General features: G+C 42.1%; 1 protein-coding gene across 1 annotated transcript in view; it reads right to left on the bottom strand.

Moving 5' to 3' along the window:
• The window catches only part of arhgap12b (Rho GTPase activating protein 12b), a 75,860-nt gene that overhangs the window by 15,175 nt on the left and 43,854 nt on the right, over positions 1-16,831 (bottom strand). The window contains 3 exon segments of the mRNA XM_034706332.1: positions 554-634; positions 738-878; positions 2,377-2,649. Coding sequence (XP_034562223.1) covers positions 554-634; positions 738-878; positions 2,377-2,649 — 495 coding nt within the window.

A 16,831-nucleotide genomic window follows, 5' to 3' on the forward strand; every position in this document is an offset into this window, starting at 1 on the left:
AATGGGGTCAACCACACCTCTGTACTGAGATAAAAGTTTGTGTTCCTTCCTGCTCAGAGTTACTTTGAAAATGTTCCTAAATCACTCTAAGACAATCAGAGAGATGAAGCTTGATCCGAAAAGAGAACTGGACTTTGTGGACTTGGCAGTTGCCTTTTCGGATCAAGCTTGGAATTACTGTGACCTGGATGACCGAGATCCTTCACAGACAGAGAGATTATGTTTTAAATGCTTTATTCAGATTTTTTCCCCCCCCATGATTGAATCCTTCTTAGAGATTTCCTCCAGTAAAAACTAACAGCTTAAACATGTGATAGACAACTTCAGTGGAGGGGAAATGTGTGTATATCTTAATAAGTATCAAGATTAATAAATAATATATGTTTTAGTCCAGCCCAAGATTGTATTATTGTATGACAAGGACTGTGGGCTTTGTAGACAGGACATCTGCTCTATCAACTGAGCAAAACCAGTCCCCTGCAGCCTTAAATAAGACTGCTTGAATAGAAAAGACAAAGGTACAGAGACAGTTCATGTTTTTGGATTTCCTCACCTTAGGCAGTTCCCATTCTGACCTGGATCCATCAGCGCTGTAGTAGTAGGGCCGGCCCTGTTCATCCACGTGTTTTATCCACTGAAACACAGACACAAGTCAGCATCCAAGAAGAGTGGGAAAAGGTGTATTCGCTACAGATTTGATTTGCACTGAGTAATAAAAAAAGAGGAATAGACTGTACCTTCTCTTGTGTGTATTCAGAGACGTAGAGCGTGTGTCCATGTTCATCCAGCTCCTCAGACCAGCCTCTAGGGGGTGACCCGTACTGACTATCAGACTGACTCGAGTGGGTGCTGTGACAGTTTTCCTCCGAGGAGAGCGGCTGGGACACACAGACAAAAGGTTTTTAAACTTACTGGTTTTATGTTTGAGATTAGAGGACATAACATCCACATTAAAACTGGACAATCATTTTGCTTTGCTTCAATGTTTCAATTATTTTTTCCATTCTTCATCTCAGTTCATCTTTTCTTGAGTTTCAGCAACCATTTTACCAAAGCAGGGTCGCTCAAAAGACGATGAAATGTTACTTAAAGCTACAGCACGTGACCGATTTTTAAGAACCTGCATGTTTCATGAAGGGATTTCGTAATTTGACTAAAAATCCACTGGACATGCGCCCCATGTAGAGCTGATTTGTAATAAGCACTACCAAAATATGTTAAATGAAGCCTGTTTTTAAGGTTGACAGTAATGTTTATCCGTTTAATATCAGTCACTTCTGTGATGACATTGATCTACCTTCGAGTCATTCTGGCACAGCAATTTATGCTTTACTAGATCATAGCCTCAATTCTACAACTGCGAGTAAATATTTTTGAGGCAGCAACACCATCCTACAGTTACCTCATTTATTGCTATTGTAGCTTAATAGTACAACAAAGGTAGTTTTAAGTAAGCTCCTGTTGATATCAGAATGTGCACAAGAAATAAGCTGTGTGCAAATTAGAATTTTCTTGGGCAGGGAAGACGGCAATAATCATTTTTCAGTACTTCAGGGGCTCCCTAAAATGTAGAGTCAGCTATAATTACATATTGTTAACTGCAATCATGAACAATGTCAACAATGAGGCTATCAACTATAATCCTTAAGCCTGTAAAAAAATACCTCTAATGTGCTTTTTTGCCTTTATTTAGAGCAATAAATGGATAAGGTCGGAAAATTAGGAGAGAGTGAGGTTGTGCAAAAGGCCATGGTCTGCAATCTAACTTGGGCCACATGTTTTGATGACAACAGCCTCCATACGGACATGAGGTACAAGCTAACCACTAAGCTACTTTTACTAAAAATTGTTATAAACATTATTTATTTGTTTGTTTATTAGTCTTTTATTTATTTATCTATTTTTATGTCCTAATTTTCTTAATGTCATTTTCCTTTAACGACCTGTTTTTAACTCTGTAAAGCATTTTAAATTGCTCAGTGTATAATCAGTGGTTTGTAAATAAACCCACCCTGCAATTTTACCAAGCCACCAGAGGGGGGCAGTGTTGGATAGTCAGACAGGAAAATACAACCTGACAGGAAACCATAACTTCCTCATATCAAAGACACACTTGTTTTCCGACTTCCAGTAACCACAACATGGTTTTAAGACTCCTTTGAGCTCCACCACACCTTCACCACAGCCCGTTTGTTTGTAACCAACTACCAGAGACTCCATTTGAACACGTGAATGTGCTTTACTGAGACTTTTCCAGATAAACAAACTGAACACCTGAATCATGTATGGGATCACATCTACTTCAGGTCATAAAAGGTATAGCAGCAGATGCTGATGCACTATTTATGTCCCATTAAGTGGTATTTAAATCCTCACCTCGCTCTCCACCGTGCCCTGACTGTCTCCTCGGATACTGCTCGTGCTGCCGCTGGTGTCCCTGGTGCGTGGAGGCTTCCAGGTCCGCTCTCCGGTGGCACGGTTGTAGTAGAAGTGCCGGCCGCTCAGATCTTTGTGGGTTTCCCAGTCGCCCAGGATGTGGAGAGGGGAGCCGGAGGGGATGGGTGGCAGGCTGGACTGAGAGATCTTCAGCTCCTGGAGGTTTGTGTAGACCGGAGAGTCTGACCGGCCCTGACCTGTGGGCGATGTGGTCTGGAAGAGGAAAGGAAAGGAGAGAGGAGGTTAGATCATGTATTATTCCAAGCATTCTACTTGTTTGGCATGTTTCGCCTCAGCTCACTACAGAGCCCTGACTTTCTGTCAACATCTAATGACATTCCAGGACATTCCAGGAATCCCATCATCAGAGGGATCCCTTAAATTCCTCCAGAGTCTGCAGAGAACCAAGTTTCTGCAGGAATGTTGGTCCCTTCCATTCCAGAACATGGGATGTGAACTGTAATAAAGCTTAAGTTTAGTTCATAAACATGCACACTTAGCTACTAAAACAGACCTGCTGCTGTGCACAAGCACCCATTCCTAAAATCATAAAGGTGAAGCGGCGAGTTATGAGTCAGGCTGTCAGTTTGCACGGCAGGATGCAGCTGTAGATCCAATCAGATGCCACATGTGGCTCACAGATACTTTGAGCAGTATCAGACTAATGCTAATCAGCTCCTCACACCAGATGGACTCAGCACAGTTACATAATCCCTGATGTGTCTGCTCTGAGCCCCGAGACAGAGGTTAAGAACACAGTGAACAGATGCAACAATTTAAAATAGACAGGATTTAACAGCTAAAGCTAACACGGTAGCAACTATTTAAGTTAACATAGAAATGCATGCAACGCTTTAAAGCTGGGTTGACTTTTTTAGCCTGCTGCCACCATGTCCTGACTCTGAATAAGTGCAGGAAATGGATAGAAATGTAAGATTGTATGTACTTGATGGTCTGGTCCAATGCTTTGCCTGATAACACTGCCCTGTGTTATAGTAAAAGTCAGCCCTGACTATTTTTGCAGGATGACCCAACAAATGAAAGACATGACTGCATTTTGAAACAAAGTGCTTCTGTCAGTGTGAACCTGACCCTTCAGTGGTCAAGCTGTGACAGTAAAAGGATGTATAGCTTTCTGTGTGTCAAAGGGAAGATTGTCTTAAAAGCATGGAACAGTCTCGGGCTTCACGCATCTCTTGTTGTTCGGGTCAGCCGGGTCAGGTTACTGAATGTTACCAGAGCTAAAACTAAGCCAGGTGATGCAGCACTCAGGCTCTACAATCCCTGTATACAAAACAAACATCCTGATGGTCTGAGGGTTTCAAACATTGTTGTTCACAGCAACCTTTTAAGAAATCTAATTTTTAAAAAAAGATCATGCTTCTTTTGTCTTTGAAGGCTTTCTTAAAGGCACAGTGTGGAGTTTTTAACTGATTTTGGAATAGTGTCTGGGTCTTGTCTCACCATGTCTGGATTCTATTTTGCATAACCACCCACTAGTAACCATGCATTATCCGTTACATCATATTCTTTTGACATTATGTTTTGTACTCATGGCTTATACTGGAGCAGGATCAACTAAAAGACGTATGTTTTCTATTGAAGTATTTTTTTTGACTCTACAATGAGAGCTTTGATAGCTGAAAGAGCAAAATGGCTATGAACAGAGTTGCTCTGCACTCCTCTTTGGGGACTAAAGAGTTAAACTGTGAGCATATTTACATTATTCAGACATGTATTAGGACACCGGAGTACACATCACCAAGGCTGTGATGGGTAACGCAATGCATGTATGTCTTGTAAGCTAACTAATGGTAACAAATCAGAGTTTACAAAGTCACCAGAATCAACACAACATGAGAGTTCCTTATAGTGGCTATAGGTTTTCCAATTTCCCACGTCCAACATCTTCTATACTTGAGGTACTATAAATCGCCTTCTTGTATCTGAAAGATGTTATATGTTTTCAAAGTTGCATTACTTTTCTTCTGAGCAAATGCAACCTCTAGAAGTTGCAAAAGCAGAACGAAGTCTGAGATTATGAAGCTCAAACTTCATGTTTCAATCAAATCTAAACCAAAGATTTATAAATGACATTGGATTTAACACAGGATAACACTGCATGTGTATATCAATACATTAGTATGTATGTTAAAACCCTCACTAAAATGATAGATAGGAACATAATCCAGGTTCAGTGTGTTCGTTCCCCTGACATGCTGATGTGCAGACCTGCATGAGTTTGCAGACTGTAGATTGAATATTTTGACAAAGAACATGATGCAAGGATTGAACCTCAATCTGTCACAAAAAAAACAAACTACTTTAGAACAGCGTTGCAACAGATAATAGCTTGAAGTTGCATGAAAAGATATGAGAAGAGTAGACTTTGTTACCCACACGAAGAGGAAGTGGAGGGTAAGATATAACTTCCCGAATGAGTGAAGTGTTGATGTCAAGTTTTGATTTGAGAACTTAAAAAGAGTGACTAATTCATAAATTATTTAACAGCATGCTTTGTGTTGAAACGTGGATCAAAATGTACTCAAGTTATTCCTCATAATAACAGCAAACCACATTCAACACAATGAACTCAATTGCAATTGTGGCCCCGCAGTTTCCCTGCAGAAACACTTCAAAGTCAGTTTTAACAGTGGTCTTTGAAAACTTGGCAGCATCCGAAGGTCACTGCACACAAAGCCAGAAAGCTATGTTTCCATGGCTACAGCTCTGGGCATTTAACACGGCTCTGAATGCCTCTGAAAATATTTTGTGGTTTTGGAGCAAAGATGAATTTGTGATGCCAGCTTTGTGTCTCTGTAGATGAGATCCAGCACCAAACACTCTGTAAAACACCGAGCGGATAAATGGCCGCGCAGAACAGAATGAGATACCAGGGTCTGTGCCAGCTCCACACGGCTCCCCCTCCGTTTGTTACAGGTGAGGAATGTGGGGGGGAAACACACTTCAGTCAGACAATCTGAACCGGTTTCAGGACACAGATGGGACTTCCTGCCGTTTTTGGAATAACAGGAATATTTTCGCGTAAATGATTGTTTAATATCCTGCACACAGGCGAGAGCGGAGGAGAGGATTCGACGGGATCCTGCTGCTTCTCAGTCTCAGTCCAACACACAGCAAGTGCTCGAGCACGGAGGCAAACCACTGAGAGATGACGGTTTGGCTGTACCTGAGTTCAGACTCATCCGTCACCACCAGATTGGAGCCAGTGTGCTGCAGCTTTAATTGGGTTTTTAGGGAATAATGTGGTAATGATCAAGTCTAAACGCAGATGATTGAGTGCGGCCTGAGAGTGAGGCGGGGGTCAAATCCATTTAGATTCTGCTCAGGCAAGAAAAAACAATCTGCATCCGCAGCAGGAAGAACCAACAAGCACGGATGTCCAAGTTGATACATGTTAGAACGAAACACTTTATTGCTGCTTCTCCTTTAATTCAGACATTCATTTAACAATCATTGTGCACATAATAGACTAGCCACAGAACCAACTGTTAATATACATACTGCACATGTCATTCATCCCTTATACTAATCATGCTGCCTTTCCAGGAAAATGTCTCTTTTAACTTGAATGAAGCTTTTTTTCTCTGTAGATTCTCTGTTTTTACATTAATAAGTATGAAAACATTAGTGCAGACTGTCATTTCAATTGTCAATTGCAATTTAGATGTGCACAACAGTCACATCGCAGGATGTGCCATGGCCTTTTATCATTCACTTGATCTGAAACACATTATGCTGCCACCAGTTTATCATTTTCCATGATAAATCTACGCAAAGAGTTCGACTGAACACAGAGAGAACTGACAACTGTGCACACCGAGTCTTTATTTGTGTGACTAAAACAATGTAAACATGCACACGACACTGCTGAGGTCACAGATAGCTACCCTAGCAAACGCTTGATCAATGGAGACTTATTTTAAGACAGTGTATTGCGTATTAGCTAACGTTACACAGACACAGACCTAGAGCAAGCCACAGAGTAGGTTTTTTTTAAGGGTCTGTGTTTTGTGAAACTCACATGCCAAAAAAACCTTTTCATTTCGGCCTACAAGTAGGTTACTACCAGATTAAATATAACTTTAAACATCGTCAGATATGAACAATGACATATAAGGCAATTGCGCAACTCCTCCATGCAGGTGTGAGTACGAGTGACAACTTTCCAAACCCCTCCCAAGTATTTTTTTTTAATTGTATGCCGTAACAACGTTTTCATAATGAAATTAAGTTGTGTCATCATGTGTTTTGCATTATGTGAGTGATAAAAAAAAAAGTGAAACTTGAAATATTTCAAAATGTCGTATTTTAGCATATTTGTATAAAAGGCTGTGCAAAAATATTGAAAAGCAGTGTCAGAAAGTCAGAAAATACAGCCAGACACAGTCACCACCAGACACTTCAACTGGATTATGAGGGATAAATAGGGTGGAATAATTTAAAGTGCCATGTTGTTGTTGTTGTTGTTGACAATATTTCAGAAGGACTAACATTTAGGTTTTCTAATTATAGCTACCCAAGACTTGTTCTCCTGGTTTTGAAATAGGTATTGATATTATCGTTGTTACCAGTAGGGATGTTTCGAAGCGACTAATGTGCTAATCCTCAAAACAGAGTAAAATTACAACAAAAACTAGCGGACTAGTCTAAAGGTTAGAAAACAAGTCAAAATGTTGCTCATTTATTGAACACTGCTGGACACAGGATCACAGGATCTGCAGAGAAACATGTCAACAGTTTTGCTGAATGTTTTTAAAGTTAGCAGAGCTAGCACCACCATCCTTTGGTCCATCATGCACATTCATGTCCACATGCGTGCTGGTTACACATCACTCCGGTTGAGTTAACTAGACACAGCCTTCTGCTGCATTCATGTGATGAACCAACTTTCCGAGTTGGAACACCTGCTCAAGTTGGAACAACATCTTGGAAACTCGGGCAAGAATTTGGTGCATGACTTGCCAACTAAATGTCTTATTCTACATCAACATGGCGGGTGAATGATGTTGTGTTGAAGTTAAGAAACTTGAGTCACACTACACTACTAGCTCCTGTTGTAACAGGAAGAATGTAATGCAGACCTTTTCTGACTGATCTTTAACACCATCTCCTACAGGAGTTTGCAGCTATCAGAGATAAAAGCAGCCAAAAACATGGACTCAGTCAACATATCACTCGGGCTTTAACACTTCACCTTAAAAAGAACCTCTTTAGGCAGAAGAAAGCATGACTAACTGCTCCCTTGAAACTGAGCAACCAACCCAAAATAGCAGTGATGTCAAGAGACAATGGGCGCCCTCTTTGCAAAGATTGGACTGTTCTGCACCAGACTAAAAAAGCCTTATGCAACGTGCACCATATGCTGAGAGAGAGAGGTTCAACACAGGCCTGGAAAAGCAGAAGACAGGAGAGGAACTTCTCCACAGTTAATGTTTAATTGAACTGTAGATCAAGTGTTTTACTGGCAGAGTGCAGTCACACAGTATCTGTGAGGCAAAGTCTTATTAGAACATTATTAATGTTACCTGGAACTCAATTTAACAGTTCAAACAGAACAAAGCTTTGTCTGTCTGCCAGAGTCTGATGGAAAGTTCCCAAACTTAAAATAGACAGTTTGAAGAAAAGGGAATTAGAGTTACAGGACACAAAATCCATCTTTTAGTAAAGCAGACACCTTTTGTTCTATTTTCATCTACGACTGGACAGAGCCGAAGAGAAACCTGCATGTAAAAATATCACCTCATTGACTATTTCATAAAAAACATGTCCATTATGTGTCATCTCTTTGTTTGTCACCTTGTATCCACAGCTGCTCACAAACACCTCATCATCGTCCTCGCTGGCTCTCCTGTAACCGCGGAATACACTCAATGCACGACGCATGGCGATGCACGGCGGCCATAAAGTGTGAGAGGACACACGCAGACCTCTGTAGCTTCACCTCCTCTCAACACACACACTCTCCTTTTTTCCTCTCTGCTCCTTGCTGTGTAACGGCATGAGGGAATTTGAGCCGACTGTGACAGAGGCAAAGGGGAACAGGATCTCTCAACTTCACAAAGTCATATAACACAACAGGAAATGACAATGAAAAAGAAAGCTTCCTCTATCAGAGTAGGTTTCTCTTTTACTCAAATGAGGCACTGACAGACACATTCACAGACATATGGATGTATATTTAACCTAGCCGCTACTCTCAGAACAACAGAGCAGAGTGAATCAGTGTGTCGAGGAAATATAATACTTCTACTGATAGCTTCTGTGCAATCCCTGGTCCTACTCTCATCTTTCACATGAACAAATGAGCGCAGAGGAGATGATGCATTGAGCAAAAGCATGCTAGCACAGTTGTTGCCTTGTATCTGGTAAAAAAAACAAAGATTGAGAAAGAGCTGCAGAAGGAGATAGAAAGAGGAAGGAAGACAAAATATTGCGGTGGGAAGAAGAGAAAAACCACAACATGAATGATTTTTCTCTGCAGGACTGAAGATAATCGCTCTGTTATATGCAGAGATAAAGAAATGATATTATGAAACTTTATCAATCAGCATACTTTCTTTATCAGATTTTGAAGTAATAGCATAACTTCAACATCTCCCTCAACTTTTTGCAATCTGTGATGTAACCGTCTTACAATAACTTCAAGTAGTTCTTGCAAAACACGTGCTTTACAGACATTTCTGGTTTCATTAATCTATGTACAACCCAAAACGATCACCAAGAGGCTTTTATTTTTTAACTACACTGACATATAGACATAATGTGATCATTAATCCATATCTGCTCTCAAACAGGCTGCAGACCGCAACTGCTTATTAAAGCATTTCTGCACAGCACCTGGTTCAGCTGATCCATAGGGGCAGACACTGATAAATTTTGAAGAGTTTTACACCTCTTTATCGCACAGAGGTGTCTCTGGTCTAATTGCATTGGTTTCCTTTCAGCCATTCCTAAATAAACACATGCAATAAAGACAGACAATTTATAGATTTCCATTCAACATATAGAAACAGCAAATATATCAATATAATTAGTTAAATTCACAAACAACTAAATGTAAGCATCATGCCAAATGGCTAACATTGAAAGTGAAACTCAGATAAAGGCAGGGCTCTATTATTAAGGTTAAAGCTGAACTTATTTATACTTAAAGTCAATGTGTGATCAAAAAACTATGATTCCTTCCTTTACTACAGAAACCCTCAGGGTTATCACTCTTACTTCAAAACCCCTCACCCCTGCAGCGCATGAGAGTATCTATTAGCATATGGTGTTGGTTGTACGGCCTGAAACTTTGCTGTTTTAGTTCATTGACACATGTTTTCCTTCAAGGAGTTTGTGAAAGACAGGGATGTTTCAAAGCGACTTACATGTTTTGTTACTAAAGGTAGAGAGAAAACAGCCAAATTGAGCACAATTCATTCAACACAGCTAAACACTGCAAGTAAATTATATCAAAATGCTTTTCCAAGCGTGGCTAAAGCCTAATTTAAACCTCTGCATCAAATCGACGGTGTAGCCTACACCGTAGTTCTGTGTAGCTCCTGTACCTACGCAGAGGCCTACGCACATAGCTGACGTGCACCTCCTCCAAAATGTAACTACGCGTCGAATCGACGTGGACCACAAGCCCTGTGATTGGTCCGCTCGGTGTGGCATTGTATTTCCTGCGTTTACAGCACTTCCAGGATCCCTGCACATCGGTCATGTATTTCATCTCCTCCGACGTGTCCTCTCTATTCTTTCCTGTAATCATGTCTGTATGATAAACAGCAACATACAGTATGTCAGTTCTAAATTAAAAAAACACATTCGGAATTGATTTGAAAAAGTAAACAGAAAACGTTGTGGGTCTGGAAACAGGTGACCCGACTATCAGAGAGACCACACTGCCCTCAAGCGTTTCTGGGGAGTATTTCTGTGCGTCACGGACACACTGACGACCAAGTATGTGGTGCTCACTTCCACGTCAACCACTTCTGTGTAGGATCAATGCAGATATACAAATCAGCCTTACAGCTAGCAGAGTTAGCATCACAAGCCTTCGGATCTACCTTGCAGTGTATTGTCCACTTGCCTTAACTCAAATAAACTGGATGTGGTTAAGTCTCTATCATGCACACTACATTGGGAAATAGTCTTATTGTGATCAACAGGTCATCTTGATCTGCCGATGTATCTATCATCAGTTTCTGGTGTGATACCGTTTTTGATTTACATTTGGTTTGAGAGGACGGCTGTTTTATTTTAAATCCATATAACTGATTGGAAGGCAAAAAAAACAAGTGTTAGCTTGAAATAAGCCAATACCAGATATAAAAAGGCTAATCCACTTTCATATCCATGATCCACAATGAGAAAAATAAACTTGAACACATTAATATTGGTGATCATGTGAGAAGGGTAGTTCCCACAATGCACTGCCAAACCTCTCGATGTCCGTCCAATTGGAAATCACCCTTCACTAAATCCTTGTAGGCAGATTCCTGACTAGTTTGACGTGAATCAGATGTGGCATACAGCTCAGAGGCAGGGGACTGAGACCCGGGGTCTTTGACAGGTAATTAAAAATAGAAAAGACCTGCAGGGGCAGGAGGGATCGCTTGTAAAGCTCATGGGAGAGGGGGGTGTTTATGAGGCATGGATTGAGGGAGAGATGGAGGGCAGGAGTGAGAAGAGAGGGAGAGATGTGCTGTTGCATGCAGAACAGTCATGATAAATGAGTTTTAGACTACAAGCAGGACAGTGTAGAATCCCTATAAACAGCATTAGGATGCATTATGCAGCCTGGAGTGTGTAGGCACACCCTGCATGGAGTGTGTGATGGTTTCAGCTCTGGGGTCTAATAGAGTCAGGGAAGGCAGAGGGTCAACCGAGCAAGATAACTTATGAGACTTTGCTTTCTGATGGAGCCCAATGAGATTATGCTCTACTGCATAGAACATAGCTTACTGTGGCCCTTTTGTTTATCACCAGTCAGGGAATACTACCTCTCCTCCACCCCTACTTCTCCTCCTCCTCAAGTATAAACAACCTCCAGTCCCACTGTGCTCGTACAATCACTAGAAAATGCCATGCACCATAAATTATTCCCTGTGTAAAGAGGTGTAGGTCAGGGTGAGGGCAGCAGTGATGTGAGGGTGTAGTCACACCCTTAGACCACTAGGTGCCTCTCTTGTTTTGGCAGGGAGCAGGGGGAGCAGGGTCGCTTGTGAGTGGGTGGGAGTCTCCATCAAATGCATCAGGCCATGAGGAGAGAAGCGTGAGGGGGAGGGATTTCTCTGGGTGTACACATGGCAACGCACTCTGCAGCATCTCCATGCTGCATTCTAAGACATTATTGGTCTCCTTGCAGCAGGGTGCACAAAGCCATGCTATGCTGACCATAGAGGCAGCTTAAATATTAATTTTCTTTTTCCTGGACAGAGCTGAAATGCAATCCAGTCATGTTGCTGCAGCTGATCCTGAATCTGCAGGTTAATCACCATGCTGCTGCTGCTGCTGCTGGCAGGATGCTGACTGAGACAAAGAAAGTGGAGCACAAGACATCAGTTCTCCAGATATACACAGACTTCTATTGAGTCATTGAAGAGGAAATATTCCTGCTTGTCCTGTATATGGAATAACTGATTGGCTCAGATCTGAGATATATTACTTGCTTGATGGTGCAGCATGATACTGTCAAAGATTTCAAGTTTGTCTGAAACCTCTTAAGTCCTGAATTGCACCAAAAACAATTTTTTTTTGCATCTTCATGGACTCTTTAAAGATCTGCTTTAAAACTCCTCAAAAAAAAACAGATAGTTGTAAACACATTTGTTGTACATAAATTCGAACATGTACAGTGCATCCAGAAAGTATTCATACCCCTTCTCCTTTTCTACATTTCGTTATGTTAAGTGTTTATTTTTAATTAATTTGCAAAGATTTCTTCAAAACATCTTTCACTTTGTTATCATGGGGTATTGTGTGCAGAATTTTGAGGGAAAGAAAGAATTTGATCAATTTTGGAATAAGGCTGTAACATAACAAATTGTTCAAATTGAAGGGGTATGAATACTTTCCGGATGCACTGTTGGCGTGTCAAATTTAAATCTGAAATTTCAGGAAGTTTGTTTGACTAATGGTTTTACTTTGTTTTTGAATCAACAACCAGATTCAGAGTTTGCATTCCAATTGTATCTCAGACATGGTTGAAAAATCAGACTTCTTCTTAAGCATATTTACACTCTTGGATCGACAGGTCATCGTCTTCTTCCCTGTTTCAACAAATCAGTAACAATGACATCAAAAGTTAAAACTCTGATGTCACTTCCAACTCAGACTTTAGGGATTAACACTATATGGGTTAAGCTACAAGACCATTTTAGACTGCTTATGGATGTTGTTCAATTGGTTAATTTGCAGACAGTTTCAAAGACAGTGGATTATTTTGGGAGCCACAGGTTGAGGTGCTCCTGATTTGTGTTGAATTATATTGAGGCGGGGTGCTTTGAATATTTTGTAAACCAGGTTTATAGTTAATCAATGAGGGTAGATGATAAGGCGTGTCTAATAACTGTACTACATATATTTACAGTACCTTGACTGTCTCTCTGCTCCGAGTCTGTCTTTGATCCTTCTTTATCTTTTCAAATAGAAAGCATGATATCGTTGGCATAATATCGATAGTGGCTTATATTACCATAAAAAGTTAATTATCTCGGGGTGCTGGTGGCCTAGCGGTCTAAGCGCCCCACATATAGAGGCTATAGTCCTCGTCGCAGGGGTTGCCGGTTCGATTCCCGGCTGGTCGACCATTTCCTGCATGTCTTCCCCCCTCTCTGCTCCCCATATTTCCTGTCTCTCATCACTATCCTATCAAATAAAGGCAAAAAGCCCAAAAAATATAAAAAAAAAAAAAAAAAAAAAAAGTTAATTATCTGTACCAGGAGTTAAGAACATTTCTGCCAATGTGTATTCAATATCTGATAAGGTGATGCATACATTTGAGCGTGATGATAGCTTACGCGAACCAACAACAAGCTTTAACGTGTCGGCTGTATGGAAGTATTTTAAAGTGACAGAAACAAACAAATTACTGAGTGTGTCTGTTTGAAAAGAATACAGTTATCACTTACGGAAAAGTCAGATGTTTGTCTTGTTTTATGTCTGTTTCTCAATCAAAAAGACCGTCACAACAAGAGAAGAAATTCAGAGACTTGGTGTTCCAATGATGACAACAAAGGTGAGTGTATATCGGCTTTAGTATCTGTATTGAGCCAAAATGAGTTTGAATATATGGACATGGCAAAAATCCAATATCATGCATCCCTTATTTCAAAGTTTTGTTTGTAGAGCACGTTACAGCTGCCCTATTTTGAGATAAGCTGAATAAACGACTGAACAAATACATGCAGAAGCACTGATGAGAACTGAAAACAGACAGACGTCATCTGAAGTGGGCAGCATGTCATGTTAAAGGCTGCAGACACAAATAGATGAAGAAGTGGATTAAAGGTCTCTCTGCTGCTCACAGATGGCAACTGCACCAGTGTCACACCTCAGAGCGTGTGTGCGTTTCCCCTAACTGTGTTACATAAGTGATTGTGTAATTGAATTACATGAAAGCAGGCTAAAGGAAGTGTGGTGGGGTGGCGGGGGGACATGGTGACTGACGGAACTACATCCGTGACCATGGCGACACACCCGGCCAATCAGGCGGCAACAGAGTGGAGTGTTTGAAGATGGACTGTGGGGTTGGAGGGGAGGGGGGGGGAGTACACCACCTCAGAACCAATGCATCAATCCACTCACTCTCCCTCCGTGCTTTTGTACTCTCATCTTTCTGCTCTGACCTCCGCCCCCTCCTCCTTCATGTCTCGCTCCTGCGTCCACACACAGCAAACACTCCCTGCCCCTTTTTTCCTCCACTGCATCCTTCTATAATCATGCACCAAACCTCCAGGCTCAGCCAACGCCCCCCTGCACCCCCCCCCCCCCCCCCCTACCTCCCTCTGTCTCCATCACCCCCCTGCCTCCATGTGCTCCAGGATGTATGCTGCTGATCATGATGGTTGAATCCATATGACCAGATTAACCTACATTTCCACCTCGCCGGGCGTCAGACCACATTTGCCCATTCGCCCATCATCACATTTGCGGCATTTCGCCAGCCGATCCCCCCCCCCCCCCCCCCCCATCTCTAACACACAAATGTATCCACATGAACACAGGACAAACACACACTTCTTCTTACCTTCCATAGCAACCAGGACCAGCCTTGGACTGCAGGAAGGTAGCATGTTTGGACAAGACTTGTTATTTACGTGTAGGTGAAAGACTTTGACAAATGCACCTCTCTCCACATACACAGGTCAGCAAAATCTACACAGAGCTTGTGAGTGAAAGCACACAAAATATCCAGGGATGAAAGTGAGTCAGCATGTTTTTGTCGCTCCACAGGATGACGACAGCGACTTTCATTTCACAGATCAGAGGATCCGGCAAGGCGTGCAACCTGACAGAGACGAGAGCAATTAACCTTTGGGTCCTGAGCTGATAGCGTCAAAGTAAAATGTCAGTTTGTGTGTATGTGCACACACCCTGCTTCAGATAAACTTCTGGTGGCGTGATGGAGAGTTACTGAGCTGATAGAAGCTGCTGCTGCTGCTTGGATACTGCAGACAAAGAAGGTTCACAGCTGCAGGAAAAGGGGCCTTTAGCAGATAAGGGTAACAAGCTGTGACTGAGTTTTTGTGTCACAATCATCCGTTTTTTGTATTTTCTGATGCGGTCATTAAATCAGATGACATTAAAACAACAGACGAACAATCCTCAGTGTGAGTAACAGAAAGACTGTGGCGCATGCTGCTTCTCCAATCACATTCTCCTCCTGAAATGTTAATGAGCGAGGGAGCTGGTGGGTTTTAAGAAATGAGGGAAGCCTGCAGCCTTCCCTGGCTGCTCCTGAGAAGTCTCATGTGCTTATTGGGAGACACAGTGATTGGCTAAGAACCAGTCTGCCATACTGGACTGCAGATTCTGTAGCAGAAGTGTGCCAGTAAGAGAGCTTAAGTAGAGCGGGGGAATCAAACAATTCATATCTGGGACAGCACATCCATGGTTTGCTTCATATGAACCCAACGGATCAGAGGGTTTGGCTTCTGTTTGAGGCTAAACTCGAGTCAGAGCGTGAAAGTACAGAGACGGGCCAGCTTCAGGCAGACGTTTCCTTATTTGTCCATTTCTTCGCTTTTAAATCATATAGACATTCCTGAAGAGTTGAAGGAAACGGTATCTCAAATATCAGCAGGTCTGTGCAGAGCGTGAGCCCACAGCTGCTGGAGTGTGTGTGTGCATGAGAGAGAGAGTGTGAGGATGCATACGTGTGAGACACAGAATTAGAGACCATGTTTTTGCTTGTTGCTCGTTGTCAGTGTGAATGAAATTATTTGTGTGACAAAGCAGCTTGAGGCAGCGCCACCTGTGTCCCTGCAGCACCTGGGCACGCTTTGTCTCAGCGGTCCCCGGTGTGGTTTTCTTTCTTGTCTCAGTATTGTCATTAGATCTGTGAAGCCTGGGCACACACGGCTCCTAATGAGCAAGCCATCATACAGGTACGGCTACAACAAATCTGTGCCTCTAGGTTTTTGAAGCTTGTGGAACACTGAATATTATTCACAGGGCTAGATAATGAGCCCGTGAATGAATTTACCACAGAGTTTGATCACTCTAAAAGCTGGTGTGACAAATTCTATCTTTTTAAGGAGGCAGAGAAACAGAGTGTGTGGGTGAGAAGCTGAAATTGAGACAAAGAGACAGCATGTGCACATGTGCATGCTATGCAGACTCCTACGTTTCTCTCAGAGGGAGTGGGGTGTGGGGGGTGTCAAAGGCCACAGATCCACACAGCTGAAGTGACTTCCAGACCTCCAGCAGTCTGTCCAGTCTGCCGTCTCCTGGCACTGCTTTGTCTTTCTTCTTCTGACCACCCTGCTGCACTCACATTTCTTCTCGAAAAGCTGCACAACAATCTGCGCTCTGTGATCAAAGTGTGAGACGGACATCCAGGCTTATGGGACGGGATGACAGAGCAGCACCGCAATCTGTTACCCACACAACCATCCAATAAAAAAGCAGAGCAGGATGTGATGGATAGAGCGTACACTCCTGAGAGAGCACTGAGCGGGAAGGGCCCGATAAATGAATTCTGGCTGTAGAAGTCAAACGACCTGCCAGCGCCCTGACAGCATCACTTTGTTCTGTTTAGTTACAGACAGGTTTGAGGGGAACAAAATATCGACTAAATGCCAAAGAAAATTCAATTTCTTTAATGGAAGCGGCACTGCCAAATGTCTCTCTTATTACTCATTTTGAGTGGCCCTCGTCG

The sequence above is a fragment of the Notolabrus celidotus genome, chromosome 17, assembly GCF_009762535.1.
Source record: "Notolabrus celidotus isolate fNotCel1 chromosome 17, fNotCel1.pri, whole genome shotgun sequence".
Classification (NCBI taxonomy): Eukaryota; Metazoa; Chordata; class Actinopteri; order Labriformes; family Labridae; genus Notolabrus; species Notolabrus celidotus.